This window comes from Conger conger, chromosome 9 (genome assembly GCF_963514075.1).
Source record: "Conger conger chromosome 9, fConCon1.1, whole genome shotgun sequence".
Classification (NCBI taxonomy): Eukaryota; Metazoa; Chordata; class Actinopteri; order Anguilliformes; family Congridae; genus Conger; species Conger conger.
Window position 1 is genome coordinate 49,992,965 of NC_083768.1, and position 16,615 is coordinate 50,009,579.

Here is a 16,615-nt window from a genome sequence, read left to right on the forward strand (position 1 = left end):
GTATATGTGTGTGTGTGTGTGTGTGCGTGTGTGTATGTGCATACATGCATGTGTGCGTTTTTGTGTGTGTATGCGTGCATGTGCATGCGTGTGGGTGTGGCTGCGTGTGTGTGTGTATATGTGTGTGTGTGGGTGTGCCTGCGCGTGTGTGTATATGTGTGCTTGTATGCATGTGTGCAAGTGTATGTGTGTGTCTGCATGTGCGTGCATGCATGCGTGTGTGTGTGTATGTCTCTGCGTGCATGCATGTGTGTGTGCACATGTATGTGTGTCTATGGGTGTGCCTGTGTGTGTGTATGTGTCTGTGTGTGTGTGTGTGTGTGTGGGTGTGCCTGCGCGTGTGTATATGTGTGTGTGTATGCGTGCGTGCAAGCGCGTGTGTGTGTGTATGTGTGTGTCTGCATGTGCGTGCATGCATGCGTGTGTGTGTGTGTGTAGGTCTCTGCATGCATGCGTGTGTGTGTGCATGTATATGTGTTTATGGGTGTGCCTGTGTGTGTGTGTGTGTGTGTATTTGTCTGCGTGTGTGTGTATATGTGTGTGTGTAGGTGTGCCTGCGCGTGTGTATATGTGTGCGTGTATGCGTGCGTGCAAGCGTGTGTGTGTGTGTGTGTGTGTGTGTATGTATGTGTCTGCATGTGCGTGCGTGCATGCATGTGTGTATGTGTCTGCAAGCATGCGTGTGTGTATATGTGTGTGTCTGCGCATGTATGTGTGCCTGTGGGTGTGCCTGCGTGTGTGTGTGTGTCTGTATATGTGTGTATATGTGTGTGTGCGTGCATGTGTGTGCGTGCATGTTGTGTGTGTTTGTGTGTATATATGTGTGTGTACATGTATGTGTGTGTGTGTTTGTATGTGTGTGCGCACGTGTGTATGTGTGTGTGTGTGTACGTGTGTATGTGTGTGTATGTGTGTGTGCACGTGTGTTTGTATGTGTGTGTGTGTGTGTGTGCACGTGTGTGTGCCCTTGCACTCCAGGGGGAACATGGGAAGCAGATGTGACCGGGGTATTCAGCAGGTCAGGGACACTTGAGCAGAAATGACACTTGGCTATTTCGGACACCCATCTGCACTCGCACTGCCTCTTCTTGGGGACGACGCGGCTGGCAATCTGTTCAGGCCCTGGCAGCGTTCCAGAGAAAGTGGCGTCCATCTGTGAGAGGATTGGGACTCGCTACATTAAAGGAATGGCTGCGTTTATTGTTATTGTTGGGGGTAGCTGATGCTGTTGTTTTTTTTTTTGCTTTTTGTGTTATAGCATTATGTTGAATTAATAATGTAAGGAATGGAGTGTGACCTCTTCCACACTGCAATAGGAGACCCTCGCTGAATATAAATAACAACATCAAAAAAGTGACATTTTCACAATATGTTATATTTACTGAATATTTCTTGTTGCTATTATAGGCCTGGTGGTACATGTAAATCATGAAGTAAATGAAAAATAGCAAGTTCAAGCACCTTTCTTATTTGAAGTATATACAATACTATTTGAAATATCTTTTAGATTATACTTTATTGTCCACTATCATGAAAATGTATCTATGGCTTATGAGAACATGTGTTCCTGAATAGCTCTACATAATTCAGGACAATACATCTGTAAATGCTTGAGAATAATCCATGTTTGATATTTGATTCTAAATTTAAGCGTAGCCGATTAGATGTGTGATTAAGAGAGGAGAGAAGCCGTCTCCCCGTTTCACGATTCTCCTCTGCATATTCATTGCAGCCATGTTTATATTATGTTGAATTACAGCATATGACTGTAATGGCTGAAGCACTCTGGGGGAATTTGATTGGTGCGTAATGCAAACCAGCCTGCCCAATCCATGTCAGAGCGGGGAAATCCCCCAGACCCCCCCAACCACCAAATTAGGGCTTATAAAAATACATTCTGTAAGCTTCTGAGGGAAAATGTACTAAAGTCAATGATAGATGGGGTATTTTAAAATGAGGAGGGGGTGGGGGGGTTAAAAGGCAGTCACCAGAAGGTGGGGGATTTTCAGACATTTTTTGGACGAGATGTCAAAAACACGAGGGAACACTGAAACTGGGCTGATTTTTCTCACCCAGTGTTGTAGCCCATGTTCTGCTCTGCTCAATTTTCACCTAAAAGCTGTTTTAACTACAACCGCCTTTTAGTGCCTCCTTACCGTGTTTGGCTTTTTTTAGCCTTTCATGCTTTACATACACACTGTCCTGTCTGACCTCACACGCCCTCATCATACCCACTGTAACCCCCGCAAAACCTGGAGACTGGCAGTTTTGAAAAGAGCGAGGTTTGAAAAAAACAGTTTTTTTGAACAGAAACATAAAAACAGATCTGTTTTATCCCCTCTTTTCTGTGGATTTGCAACATGAAATTTATACTTTTATGGTTCTTGGCATTTGAAAAAGCTCTAAAAAGTGTATGTTTGCCATTAATGCGCTGGGGCCTGACATCAGCCAGTGACCTTGTTGTTGTTGCCTGAAGGAGGCTCCGGCCTGTTCCACTCAGAGCCATTAGCAAACCGTAGACACTTGAGCACACAAATTGTTCATATTTGAATGGCCTTAACAGTAGGTCACACCACCGTCTCTTACATCTCCTGCCTGCCAGATGTGACTGCGGCTCTTATTTTAAGGTTTCGGTGAAGGAGGGGTCGGAGAGGGGGAGAGAAAGAGAGACGTGGAGGGGGCAGCGGACAAGGAGGAGGCGGAGGAAGAGGGTGTTTTCAGAACCTGGTTCTACTTAGTACATCTCCATCCTGGACCACATTTCATAAATTGTCGACATATTTTTCTGAGCAGGGAACTTAACTGGCTGTAATTTCTAACACATGGCCTCCGTCATGTGATATGTTGGAAAACACTTGCAGATGGAGGTCCCGGCAGGAACGCACCGTCAGTCTGCCGCCAGGTCGTTCTTCCCCCCTCCTCTCCCTTCATCCCGTCTGTTTTTCTTTGACCGCGTATCTGTGTTTTCAGTTAGAGGGGCAATATATTATTAGTTCGCATTTTTCTGGATTGCGTTTCCCAGATGTAAAACATGAACCTCTTTATTATCTGTTGAAAATTGATTTGGCATTTATAGCCGTGGACTTGACTCCGTTTTAACGTCGGAGCCTCTCGCCGATGTCCGTTGCCGAGAGGGCGAGCCGAAAAATCGCGAGGGACGTTGCAGAGGCCCCTCCTTTTCAGGTGGAGGGCCGTAGTTCGGCCCAAGATGTCCACAATGCAGATCCGGACATTAATGCAGCTGTAAAGGCTGTATCTGGCTAAAGTGGCGCAGATAGGTGCAGATTGGTGTGGGAGGTTAGCACCACAGACGACACGTCGAATTACAGAGGTCGTGCTGTTTTAATTGTCCTGTTTTCTCCGGACACTGTCCTGCTTGGCAAGATCTGTGAGCGAGCTAGCAGGCCTCCGTCTCTCACGCAGAGCGACCAGGGACATCAGGACTTTAAAAAGAGCTCTTTTCTGCCACTTTACAGCCCCCTCTCTCCCTCAAGTGCTGTTTATTGAAATTTGGGGAAACTAGCCCATGAATCTGCTCCTGTGATGATGCTGTGTGGGTCTCGCAAGACTTCATGTTTTTCTTTTGAAGATCTGGCTGAACATCCCAGTGACTGAAGCCTTGACATCATTCTTTTTCGTGCGCTGCTACAGTTATATGCTTTTGACAAGCCCTGGTGTTTTGCCTGCTAAATCAGCTTGGTGAATTTTGCAGCAACCCATCATCCACAAATTAGCATCCATGGTGGCTTTCTGGGGATATCGCCCAGGTTACATTACAGGCCTGTAGATAACAATGATTATAATGATTATTAATCATTCCAGTGAGGGTGATGAAAAGTGTTTTTACTGTGGTCATTTTTGTGATTCACTTGTACTCTGCTATATTAAATGCAGTTGCGTTTCCTTAGGAGCAAGCAAGGGAAGATCTGGATTTTTTTCATGTAATACTACATAAAAGTTACATGTTATATGTGTACAGAAATTGTAATAAATTGCATTATGAGGGGTTTTGTTGGGTTTGTTTTTAATTGTGTGGACCGAGCACTTAAAATCTTCTCGTATTGGAGCTAAATGCAGTGTAAGCTTTCACTGGAATTACTGCTGGTTTTGAGACATTCTGTAACATCAAGAAACACGTTTATTATTTTGTCTTCTTTGCTCCAAACCACTAAGACTTTTATTCCAGCAGCTGGTTAAAACAAACATTGCATTTCTGTGTTTTCATTTTGTTTAATTGATAAAAAGGGAAAGAAATGTGTTTCCTTTGAGACACAAGTGGGATTGTTTTTGCAGAATTAGTATCCACTAATCCATAGCAAATGTACAGTGCATTTACAATTATTATTATTTGGAGGACTTTACAAAATAAGTATTTGTCACAATTATAAATACAGTTATATATAGAAATACAATTATTAACAGGCAAATGTCCCCATTGATTATAAGGGTTGACATCAACATTGAGTGTATGATAGGGAATTTAAGATACTGTACAATCCTAAATGCTCCACCATCATAAGTGTATGCATATGTATGTGTACACTGTATTTGCCTGTTATGTGGCAAGTCATGTCAGTTGACTTTAAGCTTAATCCTTAGATTAAAATGCTGTGGCCTGTTGTGGATGTGACAACAGATGTTACATAATAAGTGATATTATGTGCATTTTAAATCATGTCTGCATAATGAATAGTTACAACGGTCGATGTGCATGTTTTGAAACTTGATATTTCTATACAATATTGCTCAAGACAATGCTACTATTTTGCTATCTTACTAGCGAAATTTGCTGTAGCTTCTGAGTTTTAAATAAGACATTACTGAGATTTGTGTCACATTATCATTGAAGGAAACCACCTGGATTTTTCTGTGTGATCTCTACATATGTTAGTCTGTTAGTACAGTTATTGAAATTGAATTAAATTAAGTCACTTTCTGCATAATGCTGCTTTTGTACAACCCCTGGGAGCAATCCTACTGCCTGCTGCAAAACCTAAACCTTGGTCAGTTGGTTTGGGTTTACTGGTTGCTAGTGAATAAAGAGTAATTAATTTCCTAAGAGCAATGCCACATTAAAACTCTGAGGCACATGACAATTCATGATCTTTCATAGCTAAAGCTCACATGGCTATAGCCATATACTGGACCTATGTGGCTATAGGCATGTTCATATATGAATCGTACCTTATCTGACGTGTTCGGTTGTTTGTTGTATGACCTTGATATGCATTGTTTTGTACTTCGCTTTGCATAAAACCATCTGCTAAATAAAATGTAATATCACATCCAAACCAGCACACGCTATACCGTCGGCGAGAGCTTCACCGTTCTGTTTACAACTGGACCACAGTTCATCTGCGACCCGCATTCACGCGCACCTTGTAATGTTTTGTCCGTCCGCGTTGGCTCGTACGGCTTTAACGGCGTTTTTCCTACGGCGCCGTAAAAGGAAAACGCGAGGAGCGAGCGTGCGGCCTCTTTAAATATTAAAGCGCGCAGGTTGTTAGCCGCTGCAGCTGGTAACCCTTGAGTGAGCGCGAGTCGATGCAGTCCCTGGGCCCTCACCTTATTTGATGGGATGGAATGGAATGACTGCGCACCACCTGGCTCTGCCGCGGCAGGCAGGGGAGAAGCGCCGTTCCGGGAGCGGCCTGGGACACGGAAGGTTCCGTAAAACGTCCGGGGGGACCGCGGCGCCGCGGATTCTACCGGGGAAATAAATAAATAAGCCGCGGGAATAAAGAAGGGTGTGCGTGGGGGGGGGGGGGGGGCGGTTGGGGCGGGTGGTGGGGTGGGGGTGGTGGCGCAGGGGTTGGATTTGTGTATGTGTGGGGGGTGGGGGTGGAGGAGGAGGGATGGAGAGAAGGGACATTAATACATCTTCCTGACAAGCGGGAGGGGTTTGATGGGACATGTACCGCCAACTGTTCCATCTGGTGTTGATGATTGCATGGCGTATTAGTGCGCCGGCAGTTCATAATGTATTCCGGGTGCCGGGACGTCACTTGCATACCAATGGAGCGGTGCCCATCTCTTTCAACTGCATCCGAATTTTAATCATCCGGCATCTCCCTCACACTCTGTCTCTGTCGGTCTCTCTCTCTGTTTTTTTCCCCCCCATTTCATTTGGTAGTGTTGTCATGAACATCGTATTTGTATTGCCCAAGCGTACACATGTACCTAAGAAACATTAATATGATTTAACACATTGTACTGTGTGGAAAAAGTTACTTGATAAAACAATGAATGCAAAAATGAATCTAATCTCTCTCTTTTGCACTACAATTTCCATCTATTTATTTCTCCCTCTTTATTACATGCACTTGCTAAAATATTTTAACATATTTTCTGAATTCCCTGTGTTCTACACCAAGGTTGTAGATGTTCCCTTTGGTATGTCTCACGTCTTACATTTTACACCTGACATGAATGCAAGTTGCTAGCTAAAGGTGTTGTTCTGCTGCTGAAGCTGGCAGCTAATAGCATGCATTAGCGGTTAGCTCATTTGCTTCCTGTTGCCTCTGCTTCTGTTTTGTGTTATTCACATCGGTGCAAAGGGCATCTCTGAAGAAAAGGCACCTCTCCACGCAAATATTTTCCAAGCAGTCTAGAATTGATTCTGTTGGGTAAATGTTATCTCAGACTCAGCCATATGGTTAGATGTCTCTCTGCATAAATTGTTTGTAACAGGCAAAACACATTCTCAGCTCACTGAGGATTTGAAATCCGCAGAAATTGTACAAAAAAGGAGTAGGGCTATAGCACAGATGTTTTCTACACTATTGAAGCGGAAAAAGTCCAAAATTATTGTTATTATTATTGTTGTTGTTGTTGTTGTAATTATCATTGTTTATTTATTTCATAGCACTGGCAATGCACATATGCATGTACACAGGAGATAAGAAGTTAACAGTTGTGCCCTTGCTTTAAAATTAAATACAGCCCAGCAAGATTTTTACATTTTTAATGTTCTACATATATACTGTACCTGTAGACAGGGGTATCCTACTTCATTGTCTGCTTAATTGTACTGTCAACCTGATGGATGTGACTTCCCTCTTTCGAAACTTGGTACGACTGCATGATTTTGAAAGTGTGGAATGTCTGTCAGCCACGATCCATAGCTGCTACACCATGTTGCACAATACAGTTTCCATGCATCATGCATTCCATGCATTCACAGTATTCATTCATGTGTTCATGTCACACGTACTGTATGACATATCACATTTCTCAGGTGAAGACTAAATATGCATACATGTGCGTAAAAGTGCCTCGCAAGGCCTAACAACATCGAATACGCTTTCAGCAGATTTTACATAATTCTTCGCAAGTAAGCTTTGCCTGGCCCGCATTTGGTAGATTATTGCTAGTATTATAGTGGTATTGTTTATAGTGTGTGGAGGTATTATAATATAGATTGCAGACGTTGAAATGATCATGTAGCCCTACTGTGTTTTGCTAATAATATGTTCTTTTAGTGTGGACTTTCCAATGGTTCCAATGGCTACATAACTTTTATTGTTAATGGTTATTATTATGAGATAGATGGTTGTGAATCACTGGAGTAATCTAGCTGTATCTAGCCAATTGTTTCTTATTTAGTGCCAGTTTGAAGAGTTTAACAGATTTTGTTGTCATTCGACATTTTATATAAAATATACATTTTTCAGTTTGTTGACCTTTTTCTGTTGATCAGACAATTCCTCCAGCCATTGATTTGAGGTTGACTGTTGGTTATTGTTGGCCAGCTGTTTACTAGCTTGTGGTTTCACTTCCATTATATTTTGTGAATATCTTATTCCAGTGAATTTTCTAATTTTCTTGGAAGCTGGCTTACTATTCATGATTATTTAATACATGAAAAAACACATATTTCAAATACAACTGGGCTACAGTAACAATGTATACATTTTTGTCTCTGAACCAGAGCTGAGCATGTGTTTATTTAACCTATTTGCATTCTCCATTTGAATTTCTTCTCTGGATTGCTCAACTACTGGGCCATTTGGTTGGTATGATGTTCTCCAATAATTTGGGGAGAATTCAGACACTCTAGCCCACTGAAGCTTATGCTGCCAGCTGCTACTGTCCTCAAAACATGGGTGGCTGTTGTAATTCATGCACTGCTGGCAAATAAAGACTGCATGCGCCTGACTCACACACAGACTACAGACCCCTGCTTATCCTCCAGGAGTCACACCGACTGCATATCCCTGATTATCCTATAAGAGTCACATAGACTGCATATACCTGATTAGCCTATTGGAGTCACACATGTACCACTGTGTACCTCTGTTGGCCAATAGGAGTCGCATACAGACTGCATGCACCTGATTAGCCTATACAGTAGGAGTCACATACAGACTGCATACCTCTGACTGGCCTATAGAAGTCACACACAGACTGCATACCCCTGATTATCCTATAGGGGTCACTGTTGTGGGATGAGGCAAGGGAAATCCTGCCCTCTGAATCCATCTGTCCTGGGCTGACCAACATTATGGGCATACCCCCCCACTGGTACTCTCAGCCACAGTTGGCACTGGCATGGTCAGGATTTTGACTCTGGCCAGGTCACCGCTAAGCATAGCTGGAGGCTCGAGGCCCTTATGTTAAAGTTATTATGTGAGAGAATAAATGAGACAGATGGTCTTGTTTTTTCCATCTGTCTGGGCATATATAGCACTGTATATATGAAAGGTTTTCATGAAGCAGGCCACATCATTTCCTAAGCACACTTTGATTAGCTGTATCCAGTGTTATCTATTTTAAGAACGTTTGTATTGGAATGGAACTTAAATTAATAGAGTAAATGCAGCCCAGCTTTGATAGGAAGTCAAAGAGGAGGAAATATGTGGGTTTATATATGTTACAATAAAAGCATGTCATGTCATCAGACATCTCTTACTTACAACTTACTGTATATGCTGTTCCTTAGGATTCCTTAGAAGTGTTTTCCTACAAAACATTTCGGTAATATTCTTTCCAGTGAAATTTCAACTGTATAGGAATGTTTCACTTGGACTTGCTGTTTTATTTGTTTTACATTTTTGGCTATTTTTTGACAATACCAATTCTATTTTAGTCTGAGGCATTCGTTATTCTGAATCTCCATCAGTCTTCATGTCTTTGCAGTTTGTCTCCCAGATTCTGGCATTAATGCTAATACATTGATCTCTCTCCCAGTTACCACCTCAGAAGCCATGCGTTCTCGACATGTCTAAGAGTTATTGCAGTGTACGTAATCTCTGAAATGAACTCAAGATGCTCATTACACTCATTACGGTACTGTATGTGTGTATGCACTGCAATTAGATGGATATTTGAAGCACAGCGTATTATGTTTCTGGTCTTTTTGGTTTCCGTGTGAGTTAAGAGCACTGCAAAGCACAGCCTAGTGATGAAAGGCAGATAAGAATAGGCCTGTGGTTGAGGAATGATATATATGTGCAGCCCTGCTACTTCGTGAGAGCTCGGGAACTGGTTCTGATTTCTTGAGACAAAGCTGAGAGACCAAAAAAAGAGTCATTTCATTTCTGTGAGTCACCATGGTTTTCTTGGAAGCGAGAAACAGGGTGTGCTTGGATCCTTATTTGGTTGAAATTTTGCAAAGTTTACTGTCGGCAGGCCTTACTCAGCTCAGTACCAGGACTAAAATGACAATGAAGCATTCCGGTGTTTAGCAGACTCCATATCTCCTTCCAAATCTCATAACCAATTAGGAGGATAATCGCAGAAAAACCGCAGGGAGAGAGGAGCTCTGAATGAGAGAATTTTCTCACCTGGTGATTATAGTGTGTAGGAAAAAGTACAGAGAACAAAACCGGATGATATCTGCAGCAAAGGAGTCTATAGACTCTATTCAAGTCAAGGAAACAAGCTGCCTTTTAACCAGAACTAACAAGGTCTTCACCAGCACATTTGAGCATTTCCTTAAATCAGAGCTAAATATATGTCAGTCAAGAAGTTGCACCTGCCAAGTTTTAGCAATTGCACTTGACTACTCAAGTAACTTTGGGAAGCAGGGTCAAATGATATGGGTGCTATAATTGTGCCTTTGGCAGGATATGTTGTCAAACACTTGGATTAAGAGGACATACACTCCCTTGAGAAATTAGCCTCTGGTCCTTTGGTGAACAGGCTAAAAAGAGACGTTCTTTCTCGTTCACAGCTGTAGACATTGATCAAATTTATTGCCGTGTTTATCATAAATCTTAAGCAATACGAATTGCTATACTAATAGACACAGTAGGACACGCTGTTGGCCTTTTACCTTACTGTCTCCATAGAAACTGGTTTTATGCTGAGGAAAATGTGAGCATAATGCTAAACCTTTAATGGTTCAGGCGAGAGAGGGAAGATGGCAAGGAGGCTACCAAATCAATAGTGTGCAGGCATAAAACTTTGATCCTTTAATCCTGAATGTAACAAGATGATCAGTAACATTGCTGTAGGTAATGAAAAGCATTAGGAGAGAAGTGAAGTTAAGGTCTTTAGTGCTCTTTTCTGCTTAAATTGGCAGCTGAATGCTCTCATTTAATGGCAATCTATATAGCCCAGGCACATTTCAAAATGTATTAAAAGAAATCTCTGTGCATGGGGAAATTGAAAGCACTCTAGGTTCTCCCTGGGAGTAGCGGTGGATCACTTAGCATTTCAATATCCATCCCAGCCTATGGAATATGCATTCATTCTTCTTCAGTGTTGTGTCGTACGCCACCGTTTGCTCCCTCAGTGGTGAAGTGTCTTCCAGATACATTAACTTTTGTGAAGTCTTTAGTTGTGATCTCTTTTTGTTAGCCATCTTTTTTGTCAACACTGCGTGAAATGCTTTTGGTTTCCAGCAGTTTGTTTAGGCCCTCCGGTTCTTGTTGCGTGTTTGTAACACCACGATTGGTGGTTTGCATTCTGTTGAATTCATGATTGTAAACTCCAACAGTTTATTTCTTAAGTGCACCGCCCACCCCCAACCCCCATTGAGAACAATTTTGCCGGTAGTTTTTCTTTGTTTTGTTTTATGAAAGGCTGCCATTTATGTTTTTATTTCTAGAAGGCTATAATTTCTGTATCTTTTTTCCTGTTAATTTGTGTGCTCTTTTTGAGCATTTAAAATGCAACAATTTCAACTTCGCTTTTGAAAATAAGGAAAATTACACATAATGGGGTCTTTTAAATTCGTAAATGGAAGGTCGCTGTTCTTCGGAGGAACTTGCACGTGCTCTTTTTGAAAAAGATTGCTGAGTTTTGACGCTGAGAGACTTTGCGCAAATTCTCCCTGGTGTGATTGGCTGGGGGGCGTCACGAGAAACAAATGCGATGGTGACTGAATGTTGGAGCTATGAATTTATCTGCAATCCCATGAGCCACTGGGGGCCTGTAGTCTTTGAGTGTACAGATGGATTAGAGCCTGACCCTTCCTTTATCGCCTGGCTCCATCGTTGAGGGGGAGGAACATAAGCGCTAGAGGGTCATGGTCCTCACGACCTGCCCTCTGCATGAATTCAATCATAACACTGACCCCACGGGTAATCCTTAACTGCAGACCTTGTACCAATATCAGCTTTTTTTTCCATTTTTAATCAAACGAGGCTGTTGGTTCTATCCGCAAAAAAAATTACAGTATATTGGAATTTGGCAATATTACATTCAGTATTTTGTTCATGGCTGTTTTTTATGTTCTTTTTTTGCTGCCGTGAATGTTTTCTACATTTTGTGTGACCCCAGATAGGGGTGTTATATCATACTAAATTACTTTAGTAATACTCATATTGTTAATATTACTTTAGTATGTGTGACCAGATGTAATATTTGCAACGGTTTTCAGATCTGTTTCCAGTGATTGGTGTGAAGCTGTTATTTGGCTCCTTGTTGAGTTACACCCCCCTTCTTAGCATTTCTGACAGGGAGAGAGCCATTTGACTGAAAATAATGGATGAATTTGTCATTGTGCAACAATACTCTCGTCGGACTCCAATGTGTGAGCTAGGTTAATTTAAGTCTTTAATCCTGTATGATTCTGTCATGTCTCACCTCTTATCTTGTCACTTTTTCCTGTTGTTGTTCAGATTAATTTACTTCTCATTGTCATCCAAGCCAATGTTTCACAACAGTTTCCTCAACACTGCGAGACGTGTCGGCCTTTCAGAGACGACCACAGATAATCCCGTTGGATGTACGATGCAGAAGAGGGAAAAATGAAGCCATATCCTCTGTGGATATTCCTCACAATCTCAGAAATCTGGTTTTAAAGTTACACAACACTTCCCCGTGGCCTGACAGTTATTTTTGGAGCACTTGGAATTTTCGAGATGTTTTGCAACCCTCAGAGAACTTTTGTTTAATTATGCCTGTTATTTTAAACCAGTTTTTTTTTCGTTCACGCCGCTTAAAATAAACTATAAAGTAAAGAAGCAATTATGTAAAATGATATACTTCCGTAATTATCCCATTATATCTTTACCTAATCAAATAAATATGTGGTTCAAGTATTTCCAGCGCTGGAACAAATAAATTGTTTTAATGAAAACCTCATTTTTAACTGAGGGTACAGAGTGTGATTTTTTTTGCTATTGGCGTCAGAGTCTGTTATCTATGGAAGCGGATTCAGGGAGAGAGCTGGAGGGAGCTTGCTGAGCACTGGGCAGATTACTGCTGGAGAGTCACTCAGTTTTCACAGATGTGTTTTGGGTCTGTTGCCTTCGTAGCCTCCCTGCCCTCATTGCTCATCACTGTTGCTCAGGAAGGGAGGGTCAGATGGAGCCAAAATGGCCCCTCTTTATCACCCTGGCAGGACCCATCCCTGGCATTGAGAGGGGTTCCACTCTGAAACTGGCAGCCTGTGTAAAGCCTCTGGCTCTTTAGTCACTTTGGCACAGGTCTGTCAGATGACATGTCAGTCAGTGGGTAGTCCAGGTTCAGAAAAGTAAAAGTCCTCCCCAGTATTTCATTCCAATCATTTGCTAAATAGAACAATTCTACAGCCAGGAGGTAGAAATCCATCCATCCATCCATTATCCTAACCCGCTTGTCCTGAACAGAGTCGCAGAGGGGCTGGAGCCCATCCCAGCATACATTGGGCGAAAGGCAGGAATACACCCTGGACAGGTCGCCAGTCCATCACAGGGCACACACACCATTCCCTCACACACTCATGGTAGCTCTTTTACTTTCTGGCCCCTGGACATTCCACCTCTTGTCAGTGTGCAGGTCAGTCAGTGTACAGGACAGTCAGTACTGGGTCAGTCAGGGTACAGGTCAGTCAGTGTACAGGTCAGTCAGTGCTCAGGATAGTCGGAGCACAGGGCAGTTTTTAATATAAGCAGTAAACAGAAAAAGGGTACAGATGCAGGTGCAGTTTTATGGTGTTGATATTGCGCTCAATCGAGGGTACCTGAACCCTCAGCAGAGTTTATAACATAAACCCATTTCAATGTGAGAGTGTTGTGCTTTAGTGCGCTTCCTAGGACTTTCAGTAGTTTTCTCACATATTCTGCTAATTACTCTTAGTCATTTTTCATGTAATACTGCACTGTCTCTCTCTTTTCTGGGCTCTGTCTCCAAGTCTCTACTGCATAATCTTAATTGTGATAACTTGAGCTGAGTTTAAAACACATCCATTCACACTATCTACCTCGTGAATGGTGGAGTTCATTTTATCTTTAGCTGGAAAGTGCGGTTGGTTACGTTACAGCCCCATATCACTGACTATGACGGGAGTGTGGTAAACTGGAGCCTTTGTCATTGGCTGGGAAGAGAGAGTGGCAGGTTGGAGCATTTGTCATTGGCTGAAGAGAGGCTAAAGGAGGTGCCTCCTGCCATTCCATCTCTGTCCCATCATGCCCCAGTTATGGGAACTGTCAGAGAGGCCTGTGTCTGGAAGATGTCCGTCTACCACGCTGATTATAGAGTGTTCTGCGGGTCCTCCGCCACAGATAATGTCTGTTTCTGTGGAAGGGCCTCCCTCTCCTCCCTTCCTCCTAACCTCAGACACAATTGTGCGCTCCTCTTTCCTTCTATTTGCAAAATAAAGCCTCCTGATAACAGCTGTTGACTTTTGTGATACAATTGAGAGCTCGACACTTGTTCACGCCTAGATGGAAACTAACTTTCTTGTTTGCAATTTGTACTCTTGTAATCAGTGGAAGGTCTTAGTTTAGTTGCTGTTTCTATGCCCTTACCACATTTCCATACGTGAAAGGGAATTTGGGTAGGAAAATGCATAGCGTGAGCTGCAGTTACAGGTACTTAAAATAAGTGCATCACACTGCCTCTGCACTGACCCCACTGAAACAATGGCTGCCCCAGGTTTTGCGCAACGCTCTGGGGCTTATTAGGGTCTCCTCCACAACAGCCGTGCGTGAGACATCCAGGCTTTCAAACCTGCCGCGGGGATGGATGGATGAAAGGTCTATCATTAGCGGAGGAAACATCTGTCTGCTCTGCGGTACAGGTGCAGGGGCTCTGTAGCCGGAGGACTGATGGGCTCCGCACCTGAGCCCCTTGCCAGAGCGGGACTGTATCTGGGGTGCTTTCTCTGGGCTCTGGGAGTTGTTAAGAGTCTGCTGTCCGGTCAGGGCACACGGTCTGGGTTTGCCTGAGGAGGTCTCCTACGGAGGCCGATATCGCAGAATTGATGTGGAGGAAATGGAATGGTGACTAGCTCTGTGCCCTTGACCAGAACGGCCTCGTGTGGCATCGCACACAGCATGTGCTTATCTGTAATTGGCCTAGATCTGTCACATGAGGGAAGAGCACAAAGTGCGCGGAGAGAGAATCAGGTACCCTCAGGGGTCGGGAGTTTTGTCGGGCCATTACATTCACTCGAGTGGCTTCGTTTGAAGTCCAGCTCTATGGGCTGTTCGACCATCTAAACCGCCATTGATGAAGGTGTCTGGCCTGCAAACAACCAAGAACAATCTCTCTCTCTCTCTCTCTAAAGACTCCTTACTCGGACAACTTCACAGGGACTAGCCTGGAATACAGAATGCTGGAGCATGGGAAGCTTCAGGCAAAACACACTGTTTAACCCAACAGGGGGGAAAAGACAGACGTTTTCGACGTCTACGACATCTTCCTCAGAGTCAAGAGTGCAAATATCGTATAACTAACCGACCTAAAGCGCTTTGGGGTTCTCCCATTTTGAATCTCTCTCTCTCTCTCTCTCTTTGTCTCCTCAGATCGCACTGAGAAGCTCTCCACCATGCCCGACTCACCTGCGGATGTGAAGACACAATCCAGGTTGACTCCACCCACCATGCCACCGCCTCCCACCACGCAGGGCGCCCCCAGGACAAGCTCGTTCACACCCACCACACGTGAGCGCAAACCCTGCCCCGCCCCGGGAAGAATGCCCACGCTCAAACACCTCACTGAGGCCTCACCGAGCACACAGGGCAAGCGCAATCAATGTTCATTCTCAATGGATGGCTTCACTGATTAGGCCTGGCTCAGACCAGATAAGTGATTTCATTATAGTTAGTCAGGAGACATGCGCCGGGCAAGGTCACTCTAGATCACTCGTTCACTTATTTTTAACGCCGTTTGGCAGGGCGCTGCGCAGCGTTTTAACGCACATACCACCAGCCGTTGCTGACTAACGTCTTAATAGATCAAATCGTCATTTATACTCGAAATGGTGTACATTAGAAACATTAAAGAGACTTGAAAGGCCCTCTTTTTTTTGCAGAGTCTTTGCTGTTGCTTAAAACATTACATCAGAGTAACCGAACAGCGGTTAGCTGTCAGCAGCGGCTTTTGTTCGCAGTCGATGATGCCAGATCCCTTAAACAGATCACTCGGACTCTGCAATTAGCACACGTTTACAGTAGCTGGTTATAGAGCAAGGAGGAACCTTTAATAACACGCTGTAATTATGAATTCTGAAGGTTTAACAAAGTGAGCGCTTTGATTTTATGTAATTGTTACCAGATGTCTCTGCAGTATCTTGTTCCTTCGTTCCTGGGGAAGAGCTTGGGGGGGGGGGGGGGGGGGGGGGCCGGGCTGAACGCACAGCTTAATCCCATTAAGGGATTGAGTTTTGTGTCATTGCTTCACAGAGTATATTTCTCTTATGCCCGTAGAAAGAGGTTTTTACTATGTGGATTTGTTTTGGTTTTGCTGTATCTGTCGTACATGTTAAGATTAAAATGTTGCCATTGGCATGCAAATCCTCCACAACTCTAGGCTACATAAATAAATGAAATTCTATAAACAAGAATTATTTAATTATAAACATGTAATGTGTTATATAATAGATACCACGTAGCACTTATTTGTCTTGTTTTGTTTCTGCGCTCAGTAACCAATGGCACCAGCCACTCTCCGACGGCTTTGAACGGTGCCCCCTCCCCTCCCAATGGCTTCAGCAATGGGCCTTCCTCATCCTCTTCCTCCTCACTGGCCAATCAGCAGCTCCCGCCTGCCTGCGGCGCCCGGCAACTCAGCAAGCTGAAGCGCTTCCTCACGACGTTGCAGCAGTTCGGGAACGACATCTCCCCGGAGATCGGAGAGAGGGTTCGCACGCTGGTGTTGGGCCTCGTGGTGAGTTAAGCATGAATAGATGGACTAAGAGTTGGTGCGTACGTTAAAAGCAAAGGCTTCATTTTTAACTAAA

At 43.5% G+C, this 16,615-nt stretch overlaps 1 protein-coding gene across 1 annotated transcript in view; it reads left to right on the top strand.

Moving 5' to 3' along the window:
• Positions 1–16,615, top strand: part of runx1t1 (RUNX1 partner transcriptional co-repressor 1) — a 60,563-nt gene that overhangs the window by 24,644 nt on the left and 19,304 nt on the right. The window contains exons 2-3 of the mRNA XM_061254341.1: positions 15,180–15,317; positions 16,301–16,542. Of these exons, the coding sequence (XP_061110325.1) occupies positions 15,180–15,317; positions 16,301–16,542 (380 nt within the window). The remainder of the gene's footprint in view (positions 1–15,179; positions 15,318–16,300; positions 16,543–16,615) is intronic.